The sequence below is a fragment of the Sesamum indicum genome, linkage group LG7 (assembly GCF_026168435.1).
Source record: "Sesamum indicum cultivar Baizhima isolate 11 linkage group LG7, ASM2616843v1, whole genome shotgun sequence".
Classification (NCBI taxonomy): domain Eukaryota; kingdom Viridiplantae; phylum Streptophyta; class Magnoliopsida; order Lamiales; family Pedaliaceae; genus Sesamum; species Sesamum indicum.
In genome coordinates this window covers 12,054,530-12,075,686 of record NC_142663.1, presented here as the reverse complement: position 1 = coordinate 12,075,686, position 21,157 = coordinate 12,054,530, and the positions used below count along the sequence as shown (strand labels likewise).

At 35.2% G+C, this 21,157-nt stretch overlaps 4 protein-coding genes across 7 annotated transcripts; 1 reads left to right on the top strand and 3 right to left on the bottom strand.

Moving 5' to 3' along the window:
- Positions 1–1,125: 1,125 nt before the first annotated feature.
- LOC105180239 (LOB domain-containing protein 1-like) lies at positions 1,126–2,753 on the bottom strand. Its single transcript, XM_011103910.3, has 2 exons — positions 2,439–2,753; positions 1,126–1,636 (listed from the first exon to the last, which is right to left on the bottom strand). Exons 1-2 carry the CDS (start codon positions 2,700–2,702, stop codon positions 1,316–1,318), a joined length of 585 nt encoding a protein of 194 aa, XP_011102212.2. The 5' UTR covers positions 2,703–2,753; the 3' UTR covers positions 1,126–1,315.
- Positions 2,754–7,575: 4,822 nt separating this feature from the next.
- On the bottom strand, positions 7,576–12,555 carry LOC105180259 (Pentatricopeptide repeat (PPR) superfamily protein). 3 transcript variants are annotated; one of them, XM_020691631.2, is made up of 5 exons: positions 10,029–12,555; positions 9,469–9,664; positions 9,275–9,367; positions 8,420–9,048; positions 7,576–7,776 (listed from the first exon to the last, which is right to left on the bottom strand). In XM_020691631.2, the coding sequence occupies exon 1, from the start codon at positions 12,480–12,482 to the stop codon at positions 10,113–10,115; it is 2,370 nt and encodes a 789-aa protein (XP_020547290.2). In that variant the 5' UTR covers positions 12,483–12,555; the 3' UTR covers positions 7,576–7,776; positions 8,420–9,048; positions 9,275–9,367; positions 9,469–9,664; positions 10,029–10,112. The 3 variants fall into 3 exon arrangements, with proteins under 3 accessions (XP_020547290.2, XP_011102235.2, XP_020547291.2); XM_011103933.3 differs by having other exon boundaries at positions 8,420–8,491; XM_020691632.2 differs by having other exon boundaries at positions 7,576–7,767; positions 8,420–8,491.
- Positions 12,556–14,631: 2,076 nt separating this feature from the next.
- LOC105180257 (uncharacterized) lies at positions 14,632–16,902 on the top strand. Its single transcript, XM_088882841.1, has 3 exons — positions 14,632–15,088; positions 15,883–16,225; positions 16,680–16,902. Exons 1-3 carry the CDS (start codon positions 14,694–14,696, stop codon positions 16,743–16,745), a joined length of 804 nt encoding a protein of 267 aa, XP_088738967.1. The 5' UTR covers positions 14,632–14,693; the 3' UTR covers positions 16,746–16,902.
- A 666-nt stretch (positions 16,903–17,568) lies between these two features.
- Positions 17,569–20,672, bottom strand: LOC105180320 (complex 1 protein, LYR family protein). 2 transcript variants are annotated; one of them, XR_016066458.1, is made up of 4 exons: positions 20,386–20,672; positions 19,238–19,356; positions 18,570–18,679; positions 17,569–17,937 (listed from the first exon to the last, which is right to left on the bottom strand). XR_016066458.1 is itself a non-coding variant. In XM_088882842.1 (3 exons), exons 1-2 carry the CDS (start codon positions 20,602–20,604, stop codon positions 19,243–19,245), a joined length of 333 nt encoding a protein of 110 aa, XP_088738968.1. In that variant the 5' UTR covers positions 20,605–20,667; the 3' UTR covers positions 17,569–17,937; positions 19,238–19,242. The 2 variants fall into 2 exon arrangements, 1 of the variants encoding a protein (XP_088738968.1); XM_088882842.1 differs by lacking the exon at positions 18,570–18,679 and having other exon boundaries at positions 20,386–20,667.
- Between the last annotated feature and the right edge of the window lie 485 nt (positions 20,673–21,157).

Genomic DNA, 21,157 nt, shown 5'->3' with positions numbered 1-21,157 from the left:
CCAAATCAGATTTGATTATGAAACCAAATTATATAGCAAGTGCAGCTTGCAATATGATTAATGTGCAACTCAGAGTAAGTAATGAATCACATAACAAATATATCACACTTGTTTTATGATTGATTTATCACAATCAAACTTGATTTGGACCTATATATGTACGCAACTGATGAGACAGAAACCAAAGTCCTCGTATTATGATCTCAACCCTGATTTCATGTTAGGTACTAATTAATTAACAATATTTATCACACATCATTTAATAATAATAATAATAATAATCAATAATCAATAAGAACCTTATAAGTCACTTCAATTAAAACATGCATGCATGCTCAAATTTGCATGTTTAACAAGGAAATAATTAATTAATTGGAGACAAATATATATATATATATAGCACTCGGTAACCAAAAGTAGGCACACAAGAATCCTCACCTTCATACCCCATTTATTTTTGGCAGAAGTAGGTCCAAAATGCACATGAAAGTACATGTGCTTTTTTTTTTTTTCTAAGTATAGTCTTAATATATATATATATATATATAATTATATAGTAAATAATTAATATTGATGTGAATGTGGAAATTTGAGTTGGTGAGAAATTAATTAGCTAATCGAGTTTTAAACATCAAATCAAATCTCAATTATAACTAGACAGAAACATATATATATATATATAAGAATATACATAGATATATGAAACAAAATTAGAGATCGAGGATATATATATTGTTTGACCGTCCTTTTGAATGAGGTGTCAATGGCGAATTTATAAGCATGTCATTAAAAAAATATAATTTTTTTATTATTGTTAATTATCATGGTTAAAAGTAAAAAATCGTGGTGGATACTAATCAACCACGACTGCGCAACCACTATTAGCCGATGTTCGTACAAGGCCAAAACAATTGTCATAACTGAAAACTATAGCAAATATTTTGACAATAAATAAAACCATAGTGTAATTAATGACCGTGGTAGATAATATTAATTTTCTACGACTTTTATCTATAGTATAAGAATAATCAAATCTTTTTTGTATTGCGTGATGCCATGCATATATACAGACGTTTAATTTGACTATTCTGCCCTTATTATTTTTGTATAATTAATTCACTTAAAAAAATAATAATAGTTTCCCTTATGCCCTTGTTACAAAAATAATGTAATAATATCATAAGTTTACAAAAAAAAAATGTGACTAATTCTTTCTTGGTATACCTTTTTTTCCTTGGTATGTATCATTTAAAAACATACTATAATTAATTCTCCATGATATACATGTAATAATTATTGCAGGTAGCTAGCTCCTTCATGTCCAAAGATGTTCCCAAGAAACTCCCACATTGGGTTCATCAGAAAAGATGGTTGAGTTGTGATCATATATCAAGTTCTCTTCAACGTTTTGTGTGCCGGCCATCCCTTTGCAAAGTAGGTCAATCAAACTAGCATTCTGGCATTGCATGTTCAATATTTCTGCCTGTGCCTTGGCTACTTCCGCTTGCAGCTCGCTTACTTGGCTCTGTAGATGGCAAATCATGCCCGTGCACCCGTAGATGGGATCCCTTAGTCGAGCATTCGCTTCGTAAACCATGCTGTTCACAGCATCTGCTCTTTGTGCCTCAGGAAGTTCCTGCAGAAATTAGGAGAAAATAGGGTTTTAGAGACGGGCTTTTCGTTTTAATTTGAGATATATCTATTCATAGTAATTTGTGAAGGAATTGTTCGTAAAATTAAGGTACATTCGTTGCGACATAACAAAATAGGTTTTTCCGCATTTTGTGGTTGTGAAACATTAGATAAGTTGAACAATTTTCATAAGTAAATGTCTTCTTATACCTAATTTTCTCATTTATTTTGGAAGAGAGAGTTGAAATTTGTGTTAATGAGTGCTGTGTGATAGTAAACTTGCACAGCAAAAATTGTGTCATTTTAGTTAGGTGCCTACTCCATTGACCTTTTACATAAATCTCTTTCTTATCTACAAAATTAATATGTACATAATATATAATTAACATTATTAACTTTTATATCGAAATAATTAATGTAAAGCAAGACTCTCTGTTTACATATTATTTCAAAAATAATTAGGTATGTAAACCTGTCTATCTAAAGTAATAAACGTCACGACACAACTAATTTAATTTTAACTGATGAAAAAAGTCGGGTGGTATTTTTGGTCCACTTTGAAATTATTTTAGCAATGAAGTTAAAGTAATAGTACATTAAGAACGTCTGTTGCCGGAAATTGCTAATTTGACCATCAAACATTCCAAATTTGCAACCGTCGTATAACGCGTCGCATGACACTTTTCGATCAAATTTGTAATTTTAGAATGTATCCTAAATTTATTTTTCTTCATTGCTAAAATAAATTCTAAAGTGAATCAAATGTGCCCTCCGAACTGAAAGTACAGAACTAATCATTTACTTACCTGCAACAGCTTGATAATGTTGCTAGCTCCGAAAACCCGGTGGGCGGTGGTGAACTTGAGCGGCTCCGTGGGCGGGAAGTAAGGCGCCAGCAGGCAGTTCTCGACGCACCGGCGGCGGAGGATCTTGCAGGCGGCGCAAGGGCTGAGAATCACCGGGGTAGGGAGAGAGGTTGGGTTGACAGATGAAGCTGATGATGTGGGAGAGACGGAGGAGATACGAGCGCCGGTCTTTGCGGCGGCGGCGGCGGTTTTTCTGGATGCCATTGGGATGTTTCGGAGGTTGGGGTGGGGTTGATTTTGTTTGTTGAAAATTATGCAGACAAGGTGGGTGGTATTTATAGAGAAGAAGCAGCTCGTCAGGGTGGGGGTGGGGGGAGCAAAAATTCTTGTCTAGGTTTTATTTGGCAAGATGCAATTAATTATATAAAATCTTTTACGTCGTATGGGATTTAATAAAAAATTAATTTAAAGATTTCTTAGGTGGGGTAGTGTTAAAAATTGATTCTTCATTTACTATAAGCTCGTAAAATTCTAACTCAAATTAAATTAAACTTAATATATTTATTATCGTCACTTCTTGTTATTGAATTTAAGTATACATACACTTTATGCATTTATAAAATTATAAGTATACCTTTTGATGGGGTTTTACTGCAATATACTCAAAGGATTTTTTTGTGTATAGTTACGTCGTTGAATAGGGGTATACTTATTATAGTTATAACTTTGCAAATAAGATTTATAATTAGGGGATTTATGATAGGACTAAATGTATCAAAAAAAATTTAATTTTGGGACTAATTTGAAAAATCATGTGTAGGATTAAATATGTTAAGTTATTTCAATTTTATGACTGTTTTATGACTCTCATAAAATAGAGGACGAAAAGTGTTGAATCCTCTTATGGGGCCAAAAGTATAATTTGGCAGAAAGAAATTTAATTGGCAGGTAATCAATGGAGTTTGATTCAAAAGTGTAATGGAGATGACATCTAGTAATTATGGAAGGGTTAAAAGAAGGTGGTTAGTTAGTGGATAAGGTACTCATCAAGTAATTAAGTAGGTCCAAACAAGATAAACCTTAACTTTTACAAATAATTATGACACAATAATATATATGATTATATTAAATAATTTGATACATGATTATCATATCTTCATTAATTAATCTTGGACGGTCGAAAAGTTTGTGTGTGTGTGTGTGTGTGTGAATACTCGATAAAGGAGTTAAATGCAATGTAGTCTCTTGTGTTATAAAAAATGAACAAATAATTTCTTTATAAAAAAAACCACACTAGCAAATTACTCTCATGTGTTTCAAAAACTGAATCAAATTACCACCTATCAACGATTTAGATGGGGGTAATTTTTTTTTTTTTCAAAACACAGAGGGTGATTTTCTATTTTATTTTTTATAGGAATTTTTTTTTATCAGTTCCCACGTCATAAGGGATATATATATATGGGGGGAGGGGGATTGATATTTTAATATAATTTACTCGTAACAGTTCTAATCAGTAGAAATCGATCTTGAGCAACAATGGACATGCATATGAGAACTTTCCGAGACACATAAAATTTTTGCATTTCGCAAGTATTTGCCTTTTAGATATTTTTCGCGCATAATTTGTCTAAAATAAATTCTTAGGCATGGTCAATTGTATCACTAAAAGAAAGTAATTATTATTCCATAAATAATGGTCTGAATTTAGGTAAATAATTAATTGTTTTCAAAATTACTAATAAAAATCTCTCTCTCTATGTATATATATTATCCAATTGTAGGAGAGGTGATGCATGGATGAATTGGGGGGACAATATTGGGAGGAGTTTATTTAAAAAACTGACCACGCATTGACGAATAGTACTTTAATTAAAAATGTACAACCAGACTTTGCAGGAGCTGCAATCTAGAAGCTATATATATATATATATATATATATATTCCTAATCCCCACGTGTTGTAATTAATCCCTTCAGTGGTAGTGGGAGTGGCAGTGTCGTCAGAAACACCATTATTCGTTCTTATTACCACAATTATTACGTGATATTATCTCTACATATATATAATAAATATTTTTTTATATTTTATAAATAAAAAATTAATTTATGAATAAATAAAATAAAATTAATTTAAGAATATTATTAACACAAAAAAAATTAATGTGAATGAAATTTTTATATTAGTATAAATTAGTATAGAACATATAAATGAGAAGAAAAATCTGAATAGTAATGGTTAAACGTACAATAAGAATATTTTTTGTAATTTAAAAAATTAATATTAAAATGTAAATAACCACTATTTATAAATCAAAACGGAGTTTTCTTTTTATATAATATAGCGTATATATTACAACGCAGTGATTGAGGATAAGGTAGTTAAAACTTCAACCTCTGCGTCTCCTCTCAAACGACTTCACACAACTGCAACAGATATATAATAATATTATTGGTCATTTTTATAAAATATATATATAATAAATAATTATTTATATTTTAAATATATTATAAATACCACGGCCAACAACTCATGCATGGCCATGGTCAATGACTATGATTAATCAGCATTCGTCATAATTTTTTACTTACAATCAAAATATTGAAAAGTATTTTGCCTTCGCACGCTTGCATAAATAACGGTTAATAATCATTGTGCACTCGTAATTAATTAATATTCATGACGAGTATTTACTCTCAATCATGGTAATTGATATAAACATTTTGAGTGGGGTCAAATGTAAACGTAGGTAACCTAAGCAAGAACCACGTTACCCACAAAAATCAACATCTAATAATTATGATTTCTCCTTTCTTTGGAAAAAAAAATAAATAAATGAAGGACCAAAAGATGCTTCAATTAGCATATGTTCTTACTATTTTATGTGACTCACGTTTTCATGTTCTTTTATTCTATTACATACAAGAATTTCATGTAATAATGACATGTTATTGTCTATAATTTAAATATAATTAAGAGGGTGTTCCACTAAATTTATTTTAAATATATTATAAATTTATATATCTTATAAGATGTTAAATTCTACTATGAAAATAAGTATTTAAAATGTTTTAGTATTGATAATTTTATACTTAATATGAACATTTTATATTATTTTTTGTCTAATATATTTACAAAATAAATTGTATTTAACTAACGATAGTCGATTGGATATTTCTGAATAGTTGACTTATATTTCATTTTCAATGTCTGGCAGGGGACAACCTGAATTTTGGTTCCTCCAGAGGTCAGGGTCCTACTTTTTTTTTTTTTTTATAATACATATGTTTTTGAACCAATCAACATATTGTTACAACATTCAATAAGCAATACATTAATATTTCCAAATTAACAAACGATTTAAAGCAAATAAAGAAATAATATACTATGTGTTATTAGAAATGGACTAAATGCCTACAGTTGTAGAATTCAAACGTACAAATTCTTGATTGTGAGGTCTCAATCCCACCGCTCAATCAAGGGAAAGGGAATCTCGAGTTCAGTCAAAACCCAACCCCATGCCATGTCCAATTCATGATTGAGACATGTAGCACTAATGCTGTTGCCCCAAAAATCAATGTCATTCTCAAATTACGTCCATTTACGATCAAATATAATTTTGTGACTATTAGGTTTTTCATGTCCAACATTGAATCAGCCTATAATGATATCATCATAGCACGATCCAACGGATGGCATCGAATTTTTCAATTATAAATAAATATTTTTAAAGGTGGTCAATGTCTCAACCTCTAAGTTTCCATAGCACAAGGTTTTTTGCATTTATCACACTTTGTTTGCTTTAACATTTCGTGTCCATGAAGCCCAGGTTATTGTCCAAATCATGAGTTGAAATCCAACTAGATACATACATATTTATCTTATTTAATATGAATTTTATAATAAATTGTGAAATACAACTTCAATTTTAGCCTCAACCACAAACCCGTCATTTTCATGGGAAAAAGAATATCGTGCCTCATGTCACGCTTTATTTTCTTACAATTGAGGAAATATCACCAAATATACAACTCAGTGGACCACACCATCCATCATTTGAAATCAATTCACAGTTAATTTATTCAAATCAAAAGGCAAGAATGTGTTAATCGTTTGAAAACATGTCTAATTGAGATTTTTTGACCATGTCAAATTGTAATTGCATAGTGAATGAGGGCGTGTTAATCACGATAAGTTTTTTTTTTAAAAAAAAAAATTTTAAAAATAATAAATCTAACAAAGTCATGATCGGATCCTGTAAATTGATCAACACGCGATAAGTAATCTGTAAGTACTTACGTAAACGATGAATAATATCAAGAACATGGCCAGAGCGATAATAGCGATCAGAGTCGAAACCCGTTCTTAAGAGGAGATGATCATTATCAAAGCAATAATAGCATACATCCAAACATGATTAAGTTGGCAATAATTGAAGAGCGACATAACGTCGGCTAATATTACTGAACTCGGACAAAACGCTGGAAGAACCTGACTTGTTTCTGAACGCAAGAATTAGGAAATCATACTTTGGTTTTATTTTCAACTAAGGTGTTGCCATTTCTATTTCTTTTTGGTGGAAAATTAAAATTTATTTTGATTTCAATGGCAAACGTCATTGACTTCATCATTTTGAGTACCCAAACAATATAAAGAAATTTTTAATTAATAGTTAATGGATTTAACAATATTAACATTAATATATATATATATTCCACTACATTATCAGTTAATGAATTTTTAGTTATGTTAGAATTTTAAAAATAATTTTAAAAAAACCCTTACCTTTCTAAAAAAAGTGTTCACAGATATCCTATAGTCATACTTTTGGATCATACGAACTTATCTCTAAAAAAGATATCAAATGCTTTATAACATTTTATAAAATATTTTGAAAAGTTTATAACTTCAGTCAAACAACTCTTAATCTGAACCGGGGAATCCCGCGAGTCATCAAGAATAACCCGTCATCTCTGACATTGATTATAGAAAGAACCAGACCAGAGAGTAAACTGAACAAAGTAATAAGTTCTCCAAATCACTACAATTTTTCCAGATATTCCAAGAACAAGTGTCATGTGTTGCATCATAAGTGCATGTTTTTGCCACAGATTACAATGAGGTTGATACAAAAGAATCCATGGATATATGACAACATTTACTACCTTAGCGCTGTGCCGGTTGATGAGGTAGAAGAACAAGAGATCAATCCCCAAACCCTTCAATCCACTTGCTAAGAGCGATAACAGCCGGTGAAACATCATCAGTCTACGATGTCAGAGTTGGTACCAAAACCATCAACTTGATCACTCCCAGCCTAATCGTATGTCTGCATATCCTGAGCATTTTCAAGTCACAATCAAAGCAGAAATAATTCCCCGACTTGAATAGAATGATTAGTTTCTATATTGATGATCCCACATCATAATGCAAGTTACTGGAGTTAAGTAGAAATAAAAAGCTTGAAGTCTTTCTGAGTTTTGCATGCAAATCTTGTTTAAGATGCAAAAAATCAAAACTTCACAACATGAGGCCTATGTTGCAAGAAGAGTTTGAACTATACAAATTGTATACTGAACCACTACTATGAAACTCATCCTGAGAGTACAAATACCATCAGAGTAGTATAGGAATGACGCAATCATGAATACAGTAATGCATTAATCAATGAGGAAAGGAGGATGTGTACATTGCCATCAGAGGTCAAAAGCCAAAGACATTATATGCAATCTGACAATTTACACAACTGCTAGGTAAACATTAACAGGCTTTACGCACAAGAACATTTCATCCATTAGCATTCAGATTAAACAAGAATAGACTTCCGACTGCAAATTTCTGACAGAGCAACATACATAATGGTCTAGGGAAAAGAGCTTTGATTGTTTTCACAAAGCACATAAAAATTTTACCTTCTCAACTTTGATAGGTAACACAACAAGCATGTGAAAAGAGAAAATAAAAGGAGAGAAAGTGAGCACCTGAGAATGTCCAGTTTGCGAGAGAAACAGTTGATTTATCCTCTTACAACTTTTAGTCCAGGCCGCAACTCTCTTCCAGGAGGGAAGTTATTGGAAAATACATGAAAACATGGTGGAAACCAAAGTATAGCCATCAAGAGGAGCTCACAGATAGAAGAGAAATAATGATGTTAAGAGCACCACAAATTTGCACAGAGATAACAATAAGATTCTAGTAGTTTCACCAAAAAAAGGTGCCACCTACAAATCCCAGAGTAGGCAAACGAAGTACTCAATGAAAAATACAGGCTCTGGGTCATCACCCAGAATTTTACAACAATCACAACAATGAATAGGGGCCTACCTAAACAATGGAATAAAAAACTAATCAATACATGGGATAGTTGACTCATTATGGTGAGAAGTAACATATTAAGATAAAATGCTTTAGTTACAATGGTTTTCAATTTGTCATACTTGAGTACAATGTATACTGGTTGTTCATGATCAAATTACAACCAAAGCCAAATTTGACATCTGTGGGTAGTTATTCATGATCAAATCAGAATGAAAGCCAAATAGGACATCCAAGATATCAGTAGCATATAGTCACACTGATAGTGAAGCATCGACAAAGGCGTGCATTTTTCCTGCACACACACAAGACCAAATCTTTATAAACTACTCCTACTAAAACAGTTTCCAATAGAGGGAAAAAGGTAATCATTAGTCAACCTGGCTGATATCTTTTCAGTATTTACTTGAATGTACAGCGTATAATTACACCTTTATCTTGTCCATGATAAATGAATTTGTCACAAGATGGAAAAAGTCTGCAAATTAATAGAAATCAGGAACAGGAAATTGCTAACCAACCTCAGTCTTCAACTCTCTTTTGCTGCTCCTAATACCTGGAGACAATGCTTAAATCTCCATAAGGGATCACCAACAAGATTTTCACATTTCTACCTGAAGGTGTATCCATGTCCAATCAAAACACTTTCCCATAAGTAATAGTTCATGATGAGCAGCTATTTTAAGGGAATACAGATCACCCTAACAATACCAACCTCGGTTACTCTGAACCAGTGAATGAGCACTGGATCATCAAGTCCATTGACATTGTTCCCAAAAGAATCTTTCAGGTGTAGAAGTCTGAGCCTGGAGTTGGCACGGTAAAGTAGATCATCGTTTTGCTACATTTGAAAGCACGGAGGCACTCACATAGGCAGCTACAACCATTACTGCAGAGCACGACCGTTTTAACTGCATTCAGAAAATAGACAGATTTAAGTTGTTTGCAAATTAAAATGACAATAAAGAGGGGGTTCAATAAAATGACATAGAGCTTACACCAGAACTTAATTAAGAATCTATATCCTATCATTACAATGCCATGTTCAAAGATGTAGGAAAGAAGGTATGCTCTTTCAGTAATGGAAATTGACACTAGCAGGAAAAACACAAAAACAAAGTAATGAATTTGTTGTTACGGCTACATTGATAATACACACAGAAACCACAAAGCGAAACTTCCCCAATCATCAGTACAATGGGTTAAGCTACGAACAAGAAGCAATGAAAGCTACTGGTGTTTTCTTACATACAAAGCCAAGGGAAAAGTATATACCTAAGTTACACGTAGTGCGTTTGCAATGATGAAGTGAAACATGTTCACTGCCTGGAGCCAAAGGAAGTACAAACCAATACACAATTAACCAGGTTTCAAAATACTTTTCCTCCTCTTAATGAGTCCGCTCATTAAAGTAATGTAGGTGGACTTATTTACAGTTATACCCCTCTGAGTCTGTTCCATAAAGATATGCATGGCATCTTTGTATCTCCCTTCAGCACAGAGCTCACTAATCTGTTCTGAATAAGCGATAGTACTTGAATCTGATTCATCTGAAGGTTCATTAGTAACCAAACTTTGTCTATCATCAGTCTGCTTCAAATTTTGAGCCAGTTTATCCCTCTCGACCATTTTTGATAAAAGTTCTTCAGCTTCTTTAGTTTTTCCAGCATCATTAAGAGCACCAACAATGGCGTTAAATGTATAACTATCAGGACCTAATTTCTTTTCTTCCATTTCAGCAACAAGGCCCAAAGCATCCTCAAGTCTTCCTTCCTTGCATAAGGCTGTTATTAATGTATTGTATGTCACAGCATCAAGGTTTTTCCCTTTCGAAATCCATGTGTTGAAGAGTTTGATAGCTTTTTCGAGCATCCCTTCCCTGCACAACCCTCGAAGAAGAATGTTGCAAGTATAGATATCAGGCTTAAAAGACTTTTCAACCATCTTGTTGTGGAATTGAAATGCTTTCTCCACGTTACCCTCCCAGCAGTACCCATGTATAATGGTGTTGTATGTGGTTTCATCAGGAACCAATCCATTCTCCAACAGTTCATTCAGCTTAGCAATTGCCGTATCTGTTTTGCCCAACTTGCAGAGCCCACCAATTACAGAATTATAAGTGATAATACTAGGTATTATCTCTTTCTCCTTCATTTCATCCCAAACCTTCATAGCTCTATCTGCATTATCTTCCTTGAAATACCCAACAATCAGAGTACCATAGCTCACTTCATCTACAATATAGCCTCTCTTATTCGCAGAACTGAGCAAGTCATATGCATCATTAAGCTTTCTTTCCCGGCATAGATTGTGCAGAGCAGTGTTGAGCGTCACTGTATCCATTTTCAAGCCTTTCGCACCCATTTGATTCATCATTCTAAAAGCCTCCGCCAAATCACCTGCTTTACAAAATCCACTAATCAAAGTATTGTAGGTGACACAATCCGGTGAAAATCCAGTCTCTTCCATCCTCCTTACCACCTCACTGGCATCTTTCATCCTCCCTTCCTTGCAATACCACTTAATCATGATGTTGTGAGTAACCTCATTGGGTTGCACTCCTTTCTCCTTCATTTCATTCACCAACTTGAAAGCCTCCGAACTCTTTTTTGCCTCAAAACACCCATTTATCAAAGTGTTATATGTAATGACATCAGGTAACAACTTCAGTCCCTCCATCTCATCTCTTAGCCTAAATGCCTCATCAATCCTGCCCGTGTTACACAACCCATTAATCAACATATTATACGTCCAAACATCTGGCAACAAATTATCCTGAGTCATCAACTCAACAACCTTAGCTGCATCCTTCAACCACCCCATCCTACAATACCCATCAACCAAAATATTATAAGTATTCCTATTAGGAAAAAGACCCTTGCTCTTCATATCCAACAATAAATCACGAATATCATGCAACTTCCCCTTCTTACACAGGGCATCCAATATAGTGTTATAACTCGCATTATCTGGTTTACACTTAAAATCGTCCTCCATCTTCCTCAACAACTGCATTGCATCCCCAAACTTATACTCTAAACAGTAACCACTAATCAAAATATTAAAAGTAACCACACTAGGCGACACACCAAGCTTCAATGCATCATTAAACAATTCTTTACAAAACTGTGAAGACCGAGAAGAAGGGTTCTTCTTTACCAGAGAGCTCAGCAAAGTGTTGAGAGTCAATAAATTTGGCCGAAGCTTATGGCGCTTCATTTTCTTGAAAATCTGTGCAGCGAGGTGGGGCCACCCAGAACGACAATAAGCGAAAATGCAGGTGTTTAAAAGGGCTTTCGACGGCGGCGGAAGAGGCGGAGCGGGGTGGAGGAGGTGACGGTGGAGCTGGTGGTGGGGATGTTCGGCAGTGATCTGGGATTGAAGAATACTCTTGGCGTCATCGAATTTATGGTGGGAAATGAGGGTGGAGAGGAGGGAGAGGAGAGGAGGGAGTGGTAGGGGGGTAAAGCTTTTGAGGGTGGAATGAGAATGGACCCAATTGAGGAAAGATAGCAAGGCGGAAGGCTGGTGGTGGAGGGCGGGGGAGGAGAGGATGGAGTGGATGACGGGTGGGGTTAGGTAGGGAAGGTAGGGAGAGAGGGCAGCGTGCAAGGGGGAGGTAGTGGTGTTGGAACTTTTGAGGACGGTGGTAATGGTGGATACGAGTTCCGTTGGGTTAAATAAAGGCGGCGGATTGCCGCCGTCGGTGGTGGTGGTGGTGGTGGACATAGTTCCTTGGCTTGAGGTTTTTGATTAGGTTTTATTGATGGCAGAGGTATAGGGGTTTTGGGGAGGGGAGAAGAAGGTTCCATTTTTTTAACTATTTTGGAATAAATAATTATTAATTTTCTTAAAAATACATCATATATTTTTAATTCAATCCATTATAATCACATTATTATTGTACAAATAACTATAACAAATATCGGCAAAAAACTATAACGGTCAATATATTAATCAACAAAGTAGGTGTCGGATGAATTTACTAAAACCTGGAACCCGTCCCCCTAAGAAAATTTTGGACTGGATTTAGGCCATGGGGTTGGAACTAGTGGACCAAGTAGTATTACTATTTTAAATATTTAAAAATATTTTTTTAAATAATAATTTTATAAATTCAAGAGGATAATATTATTAGTGTGTTCAAAAAACATACGAGTCCAATTGATATGAACTATGCTCAAAACTTGGGTTAAAGCAGATACCAATCCTGAAGGGGGACATCCAAAAAAGGCATTAGTACTCCAATGCCCAAATTAATATCAAATTTAAGAGAAAAATAATCATGATAGAGTAAGCAATTTTGTGAGAGAAAATCATGCTAAAGGTGCAATTCGAATGCTAAAGCAAGAAGAGAGAATGGTCTTCCAGATTCTAGAGGGAGTCCAAGTAAAGGGATTGAAGGTGTTCTTGTTGGAGGACTGAAAACGTTCCTGTTGGAGGATTGAAGAAGGTGTCCATGTTGGAAGATTGAAGGTGTCTTTATTGAAGGACTGCAAAAAGCGTCCTTGTTGGAGGACGAAAGGTATCCCTCTTGGTGGACTAAGGTGTACCTCTTGGTGCTGCCTGTATTTATAGAGAATGAGTACCTCTTCGTAGGAACTTTATGGTGACCTGCCTTTTCGAGAAAGAAAGCAAAAATACGGGATAAGGCACGATTTTATCTCCTCCTTGACTTGAGCAGTATATCTTTGGTTGGAAGAGGACTCCCTCTATATGAGGACTCTTGCTCTGCAAGGAGTCCTTCTAGGTTAAGGAGTCCAACTTTTTTAGGGCGCCTCCCTTCCTCTAGGGTTGGGCTTGGAAGGCAAACCTTGTACCAGGCCTCTTTCTTGGACCGATCTTAGTGTACTAGATTTTCCTTTTGCTGAGCCTAGTAATTTTTCAGTGGGTTGTCCTCATCATGGATTGGTGGGCCTAGTTTAAGCTTTAAATCTCTTCATGGGCCAAATGAGAGAGAGATGCCTTCAACCTCATTCCTTTGCCAATCTATTTTCTGGAAGCACCCGCCAAAGCCGCCCGCCTATCTACTTTCTAGGGAGGGCACCTGCCAAGGACGCTTGCCAGATCCTCTTGGACCTCTTAAAATGTTACGGACCTCTCATTTCTTTCTTCTTTTTGGATCGCTTCAGTCTCTTTGGGCCAACCTATTTTCATACACATAATTTTTGCTTCTGTTGTTATGTATAAAATAAATTATCAATACAAATTTATAATATTACATTGGACATATATATAGTATAAAACATGCAAATGTATAATGTAATTAATATATAATATTCTATATTTTTTAAGTAATGATATGATATTTTATTATGTGTACATGTAATTGAGTAAAAATTTATAAGTTATATAATATACGTTTTCTATAATATTATATGCATCATGTATTAACACATATTTATATATACTTTTTAACATAATTTATTTACTTTGTAAAATATATCTGCATATATTGAGCTTATAAATATTTTTTGTGTTTCATAAGTTATAAAAAAAATAAAAATTATAAATATTATTTTTAAAATAAAATGTGAGTAAAATTTTAAATCACTAAAAATAGTTTAGGAAAGATATCTTACTAAAATATATTTTAAAAAATTAGAATAAAAAAGTACAGGGATAATGATAAGGGCATTTTTATCTTGTCGATGTCAAATTATTTTGTCAGATAAATTTTGTTATTTTTCATACTTTAAAAATATAAATGGGACAAAATATATAGTTCAGGGTGCAAAGTATATTTAACCCAAAATAATAATTTGAAATAGAGGTAGTGTTTGTAAAAATCATTATAAAATTTTAATACCAATTATTTTATTATAATAAGATCAAATTCAAGAAAAAATTGATAATTTAAAGGTAGAGAGAAATTAAAGTAGGAATGAAACCACACCACAAACATTTACTGAAGTAGACTTCCTATTTATATGCAGCCACATGAAGCGGTTGGCAATCCACCACCTGTCCCACACGCCGCCCAAATCCGCCGTTGCCGCCGACGTGCGCCCTCCCACCTTGATAGATTCTGCAAGTTTGAGCCGGAGACCCTTTTTTCCTGTCTGCCCACAATCTCGTTCCCTTTATCTTCACGCCTTTAGAATCAGATACAGTACCAAATTTATCAAGATTTCGTCCTCGTACCAACATCAGATGGCGACGGGAACCCCCGGGCAGAGCGCGACGCCGTCTTCTCCGGCAGTGGTAAAACTTAAGCCTATTGAAGCAACCCCGGAGAGCTTCCGAGAATTCGGACAAGTGGTGGAGGCTTCACCGGACGGCGATGAGTTCGGGCCACGCGACGCGCAGCTCGACCTCTCCCATGGCATTCCGAGGTAGGTCTCCCCTAACTGTAAAGTGTTTTTGTAGTCTATGTGTGTGTGTGTGTGTTGTTTTGACTGAGTTTAGTGGTAGAAGTGGCGGAATTCAATTAGGTGATGCTATGCCGGCAGTCTCTTGTTGCAGAATCATTTCAGGCACTGCATATTCTCTTGTTGGGAGGAATTAATTTTTGGTGACGAAAAGGAAAATAAAGAGTATAAACATGTAACTAGTAAGCTGAATAAGTAATTCAAATGATAGCAAAGTAGGTTTCTCCGTGTCTCCTTTGTTAAATATGAAAAATTATAAGTAGTGAAAATTGTGAACCTATTGTCACTGACCATTGAATTGTGAGGGAAAGTTAAGTATAATCCAATGGTGTTAGATGGATTCAGCACAAACAAGTGTGTCTGCAATAAACTTCAGAGTGTCAATGTTGACATATCTTCCTGTTGAAAAAGGTTGTCTGCGTATAATTGTCCCAATCCCAAGTCTAAGTAAGGCCAGTTTTAGGCTAGCTAATTTAAGAAATGGTTTTTATCATAGTAAAGTTCTTGATTTAGGCGACTTTGGAACTATGTGGTGCACTTATAATTGTTTTAAGTTGCGGTCTGAGGTTTAAGTAAGGCTAGTTTGGAATTAAGTGTTGTTTTTCATTCTCATCCACAATTGAGCATTCCTTGGAAGATGGGCAGCTTTTGCTAACACTCTATCTACTACTGTCTTACACTAGCTTTTCTGTTCTCTTTAAATCTTAAAATGGCTAACTTCAGAGATGAATGACGATAATGTCAATGCATTTGATCAGGTTTTATATCATGCATCTTGAAGACCGGCCTCTCAAGTTCTCCACAATCACACACCACGCCAGCGTGACCCAATGCCTTGGTTCGATTGGTGGTCACGTCTGGTATCTTGGTGTTGCAAAACCATCTATTCTCGATCCAACTGAAATTAAGGGCACCGTTGGAGCTGATGTCGTGCAATCACACTGCGGCCATTTCTACCTCCCTCCAGCGATTGATGATGTGCGTGTCTTCAGAATTTCAGGTCCCAAGTTTCTGAAGCTCAATCGGGGTACATGGCATGCTGGGCCATTGTTTCTTGAGAAAACGATGGATTTCTATAATCTGGAACTCAGCAACACAAATGTGAGTACTTTGTTTTTTGGCCTTCCATACACGCAACTGCCTACAGTAAGTACCTCTTGATTGTGACATTACTTAATTTAGTTTGAGGTAAGGGGAGGATCGAGATGATGTCGGCTTCATTGGTATATGCTTTTATCCCTTTGCATGTGATGGGAGATGGAAACATATGTAGCATGAGACTTTGATTTGCCTTTCTATACATTTCTTTTTCACTTAGGACTTAGATGAAGGAATAGCCTTTTGATCATATTAGCTACTTGTCATAGTGAAACTAGAGGAAAGTAGTGAAATTCACATAGACTTGTGTAGGATAATTTATGAAAAAAATTCTAACTCAAATCGGATGTGATTGAATTCAAACCAGTCACATGACTAATATAATAATCTTATCTTCAAATTAGTGTATACTTGAAGGAGAGTGACCAATCCCTTGTTTTTTCGCCTTTATGTGCAGGTGGTGGATCATACAACTCACAATTTTGTCAATAAGAATAAAGTTGTTTTTTCCATTGGCGAGTAGCGATTTTGTTTCAAAGAGGAGTGTGATGCTAAAGGTTGGTTCTATGCTTTGTAATAACAACAACCTTCGCAGTCGACCATTATGTTATGTCATTCTTGTCCAGTGAATGTACAAATGTTTCTTGTTATGAGAAAACAGCTCTAGACTGTTGGGGAAATGCTACAATGCTTGTCACCGGAACTTCTACATCTTAGCGTGCAGAGCCTCACAACTCCCACGTCCTTCTCCACCTGTTTGGCCCATAGACTCCTCCCATTTGGTTTTCGTCTCAAAAACCATTTCCAAATTCCCAACTGTTTGACCTTTTTCCAAATTCCCAACTCTTTGGGAAGGTCAATTTCCACACCTATAACTCTATAGTTGGAAACGTGCAATCCAAACACATTTTCGGCACAAAAATCAATGAAGTATTTTCATCCCATTAAAGACGTTGAAAACTGAAATTAAAATTTGAAAACTAAGACGTGATCAGACGGAGCTTATGCTTACTGTGAGCAGATTCGAAAACTTAACCACATCTACCCAGAACATTTGCACTGCGAAACTAGAAGAAAATCTGATCATCCAAATGCTCTTGTCTGGACATGTTCTTGGCCTCTTTGTATGAATCCCAACAGAAGCTACTCGCAGACGTTTTTGCCAAACTGAAGGAGTACTGTCTTTATGAACATTAAGGGATGATTTCAGGTTACCAGTATGGATTACGATCACATGAAGTGTGAATTTTTAGATCAGAACATCATTCGTGATGTTAAACGTAGCATCATCTGTGGCCTAATCGCCCATCAAAATATCATCATTGATAAAGTAAAATGCTAACAACTGAAAGAATACACATAAAGCATCATATTGAATTGAAAAACTACACTCAAGTTAATCATGCCAAAATTGCTTTTAACAGGATGCAAAGAAGGGAGGACGGGGATTTTGAACGGGTACTAACGTAGAAGAAACCTCCCAAAGTTCAAACAATTATTGCAAATGGGAAAATGAGAGCACCTGATTTCAGTTCTATTTCGAACAAATTCGAAAAAGGTCGTCTGCCCAAAAATTTAGTATACAACCATAGCTAACTCATGCTGAAATCAGTCTTACGGAAAAAATGTGAGTGTTGACCAACAGTTTCAGCACATATCGCACACCCCTTAATCCCTGTCTGTTTGCTCAGCCGCATTCAAAGCTCATATGAAAGCTGCAAAATAGATCACAACAATTAGTTTGGAATAAGTTTTGTATCAGTATCACTTATTACAGTGTTTATCTAACTATATATCAAGATAGTGAGTCTCTATTTGAATTTATACTTCAAAAAGTAGAATCAATTCCCAATTTGAAGCAAGTATGAATATAAGGGAACAAGAATACCGTCCGACAATGATTGTACAACTTAAACAAGCTTACATATGTGCAACATGGAAGATGTTTAACTAGTCAGCTGACTAAGGTTATAAGGGTATCACGAGTCTAAAGAGCAAATGACTTGGGAACTCTTGCTTTCTTGATCATTCTTTGTGAGGCCCTTCATTACACTCTTTCCCTTTAACAGGGTGTAACACGTACTAAGGGCACAAAGAAAGCACTAGAGATGGAAAATTATAGTAGCACTCCTATTTGGGAGATTTATTTCCGTCTCCTGTAGTTGAAAATAGATAAGGCAGCAATTGCTTAGCATCTCATTCATCAGATTTTGATTTATGAAAAGATAAAAATAAAGTAACTTCTTCAACAGGCACAGGACACGCTTATTCCACCACACAACAAAACAAAACAGTCCAATGGAGAAATATGCAAGAACAATGAAACATCCTGAAACGTGAATACTACCGGATCACGCAAACAATTGTATTGTGACTAGTAGGCAGCGGAGCTGGTTTGGCCACCAAAACCCGCCCTGCCAACTCCAGCACGAACCCAGGACCCGCCCGCTACAAAACCTGCCAGGGTAGGTTTGACCCGCTTTAATTCTTCCTCTTCTTTTTCTTCTTTTTCTTTTTTTTTTTAAATTTTATTTTTATCATTGAAACAAGATTTACAAAATTCATCAAATCATATTGTTCCACAAATAAATAAAGAAAAGGAAATACAACAACATATCAATTTTAAATAAGATTGTTCCATCCCTAACTCAAATATTCAAACTCCAAAAGTTTTTTCTTCCAATCACTAAATTGAATACTATTAGCCAAAGCAACCCAAATGAATCACATATCAATTGTTCATTAAATTACACATCAGTAGCAACTTTCATTACATATTGAAGATGATTTCTTTACATATTGCATTAATCTATAATAAATTAGTAACATATATTAAAAGAAATAAATAAAATAACAGGAGCAAGTCTTGGGGCGGGTTTGGGTGGACCCTAGACCCACCCCGGCTCCGGGTGGGTCCTATTTATTAGGACCAATTACCCCCCGCTACACCGTTTTTTTTACCCGAAAAAACCCAGACCTGTTGCAACACTGATTGTGAGAAGCATGATCTCTTACCTCTATCATGCCTGATAGACGTCAGGAAGCTGGAGGCCTACACTTGCAGCAGATTTTCCAAGTATCTTTTTCATCTCATCAGACCTATCCACCGCGATATTGTATGAGAACAGCAATTCCTGTACTTTGACAATAATGTAATTGTTAGGAAGCTCAAAAGAAATTGACATAACATGTTCTGATCTGAATTACAACTTTAAGAGAGTCACCCACTACACGGACAACTCAACCAATGAAAGAAAAGTGTTGCCTGATTCATCTAATGCAGAGAAAGCAAATTTAAAGCTTTCCTAATACCAACTCGAACGAAGAACAAGAAAGAGTGTATGTCTAAAGACAAGCGTAACAGGCAAGGAACACAACAGCCTCAAAGAAGCAGCAGAACCATTCCCTAGAAACTTATAGCTTTAACATTTCTAATAGTGACATCACACTCTCACAGGTTTTTGTACTTGCTCAGCATTAAAGTTAGCTCTCCAACAAAAGTAAAACATTAAAACTAAAAGAAACGGATTAAAACTGTGAGGTTCAAGGTACCTAGCCAAACCCCGATTGAGAATGGACCTTATTGTCAAGGTCACTACAAATAGGAAATTCTTACGGCTCCCAGGCAAGCAAACAAACCAACAAGGTGCAGCAAGCCATGAAGGATGAGAGATTCTTGAGAACAGCAAAGAAACATCATGATCGCTAACAATTTATAATCAACAAACATTACGGACAACATTGAAACAAGAATTTGGTAATTGGCTAATGATCTAATGTTTAAACAAGAATCCTTTCTTATAATTACATAATAACATAAAAGTAAGCAGTAAGATATTTAACTGCATAATGCATATAACTCTTCTATATCCCTTTAAAGTTTCAATCTTTATCATCAAAACCTTATCATGCTCAAGAAACATTAACTGAAACCATGCAAATAGTTACTACACACATAATAGGCGCATTATCTTCGTTGCCAGAACAAGTCACAGGCACCAAAAAGATTGTACTTTGCTGTACAACCACCCTAAAACTACCTTCTTCTTTCTCAATTAAACCAAAAACCCACATCCCCATCACCATTAACTTCAGAATTGCAGCACCCAATTACCCAAAAAAAAGATTCACAAAAAACAATCTGGCAACGAAAAATACGACACCTTGTGATGGTGGACGCTGTTGAGATAGAAAGTGTAATCATTGGCAAGCTTCAAATTCTGTGGGTTCTCAGAGTTGGGATTTTTCCTGAATTCTTGCTTGATGAAATCCGTGAAATGGGCTTTGTGCTCTTCGTTTCCAACGTGTTTCCTCACTGCTTTCAGAAGGCTCCTGTACACGCCCTTGGCTGTTGTATTTGCACCTTGAAACGATGAACCCATCACTGCTTTCCGATTCTTGTTCTCTCTTTCGAGTTGAATTTGACAGAGTTCTTCGATACAGCTTCAATTGATGGGCTTTTACGATCCGGGCCTCGGTATAAACATTTCCAATTTCATAGGCCATGGACGCCTACATTAATTTGTACTAAGCTTCAATAACCAAGCCAGCCCAGGATGCTCCTCAAACCTCTGTTCATAAGCCTCAAGATCTGATGGGCTGATCCATCACAAAGAAGAATGTCGAACTACAATCTTGCCGTGTAGAATATGTTGTTTCTGAAGAAATACCATTCCCTCCCTCCAATTCATATGTTCTTAATTTGATCTTAGAAAAAGTTTTAGATTTAGTTTTAAAAAAAAAGTTGAAGTTTTGTACACTATTGTCTTTAGATTTATATAATTCAAAATATAAATATAAGGTATTTCAAAATGACTGATTTAAATGTACATCATTTCAACGACAATGATATTTTTCTTAAATCAATTAGATGCATGCAAAACAAACACACCGTTAATTAGACTATGTTGGGATATTCACGACATTGGTCCTCCA

What these genes read in the sequence shown, in the direction of transcription:
- LOC105180239 (XM_011103910.3), bottom strand. Translation starts at nt 2,702, where the DNA reads ATGGCATCCAGAAAAACCGCCGCCGCCGCCGCAAAGACCGGCGCTCGT. An exon ending in ACATTATCAAGCTGTTGCAG is followed by an intron (nt 1,637 to 2,438) that starts GTAAGTAAATGA and finishes TAATTTCTGCAG; the next exon opens with GAACTTCCTGAGGCACAAAG.
- LOC105180259 (XM_020691631.2), bottom strand. Translation starts at nt 12,482, where the DNA reads ATGTCCACCACCACCACCACCACCGACGGCGGCAATCCGCCGCCTTTA.
- LOC105180257 (XM_088882841.1), top strand. Translation starts at nt 14,694, where the DNA reads ATGAAGCGGTTGGCAATCCACCACCTGTCCCACACGCCGCCCAAATCC. An exon ending in CTCTCCCATGGCATTCCGAG is followed by an intron (nt 15,089 to 15,882) that starts GTAGGTCTCCCC and finishes GCATTTGATCAG; the next exon opens with GTTTTATATCATGCATCTTG. An exon ending in TGGAACTCAGCAACACAAAT is followed by an intron (nt 16,226 to 16,679) that starts GTGAGTACTTTG and finishes CTTTATGTGCAG; the next exon opens with GTGGTGGATCATACAACTCA.
- LOC105180320 (XM_088882842.1), bottom strand. Translation starts at nt 20,604, where the DNA reads ATGGGTTCATCGTTTCAAGGTGCAAATACAACAGCCAAGGGCGTGTAC. An exon ending in ACAGCGTCCACCATCACAAG is followed by an intron (nt 19,357 to 20,385) that starts GTGTCGTATTTT and finishes GTCAAAGTACAG; the next exon opens with GAATTGCTGTTCTCATACAA.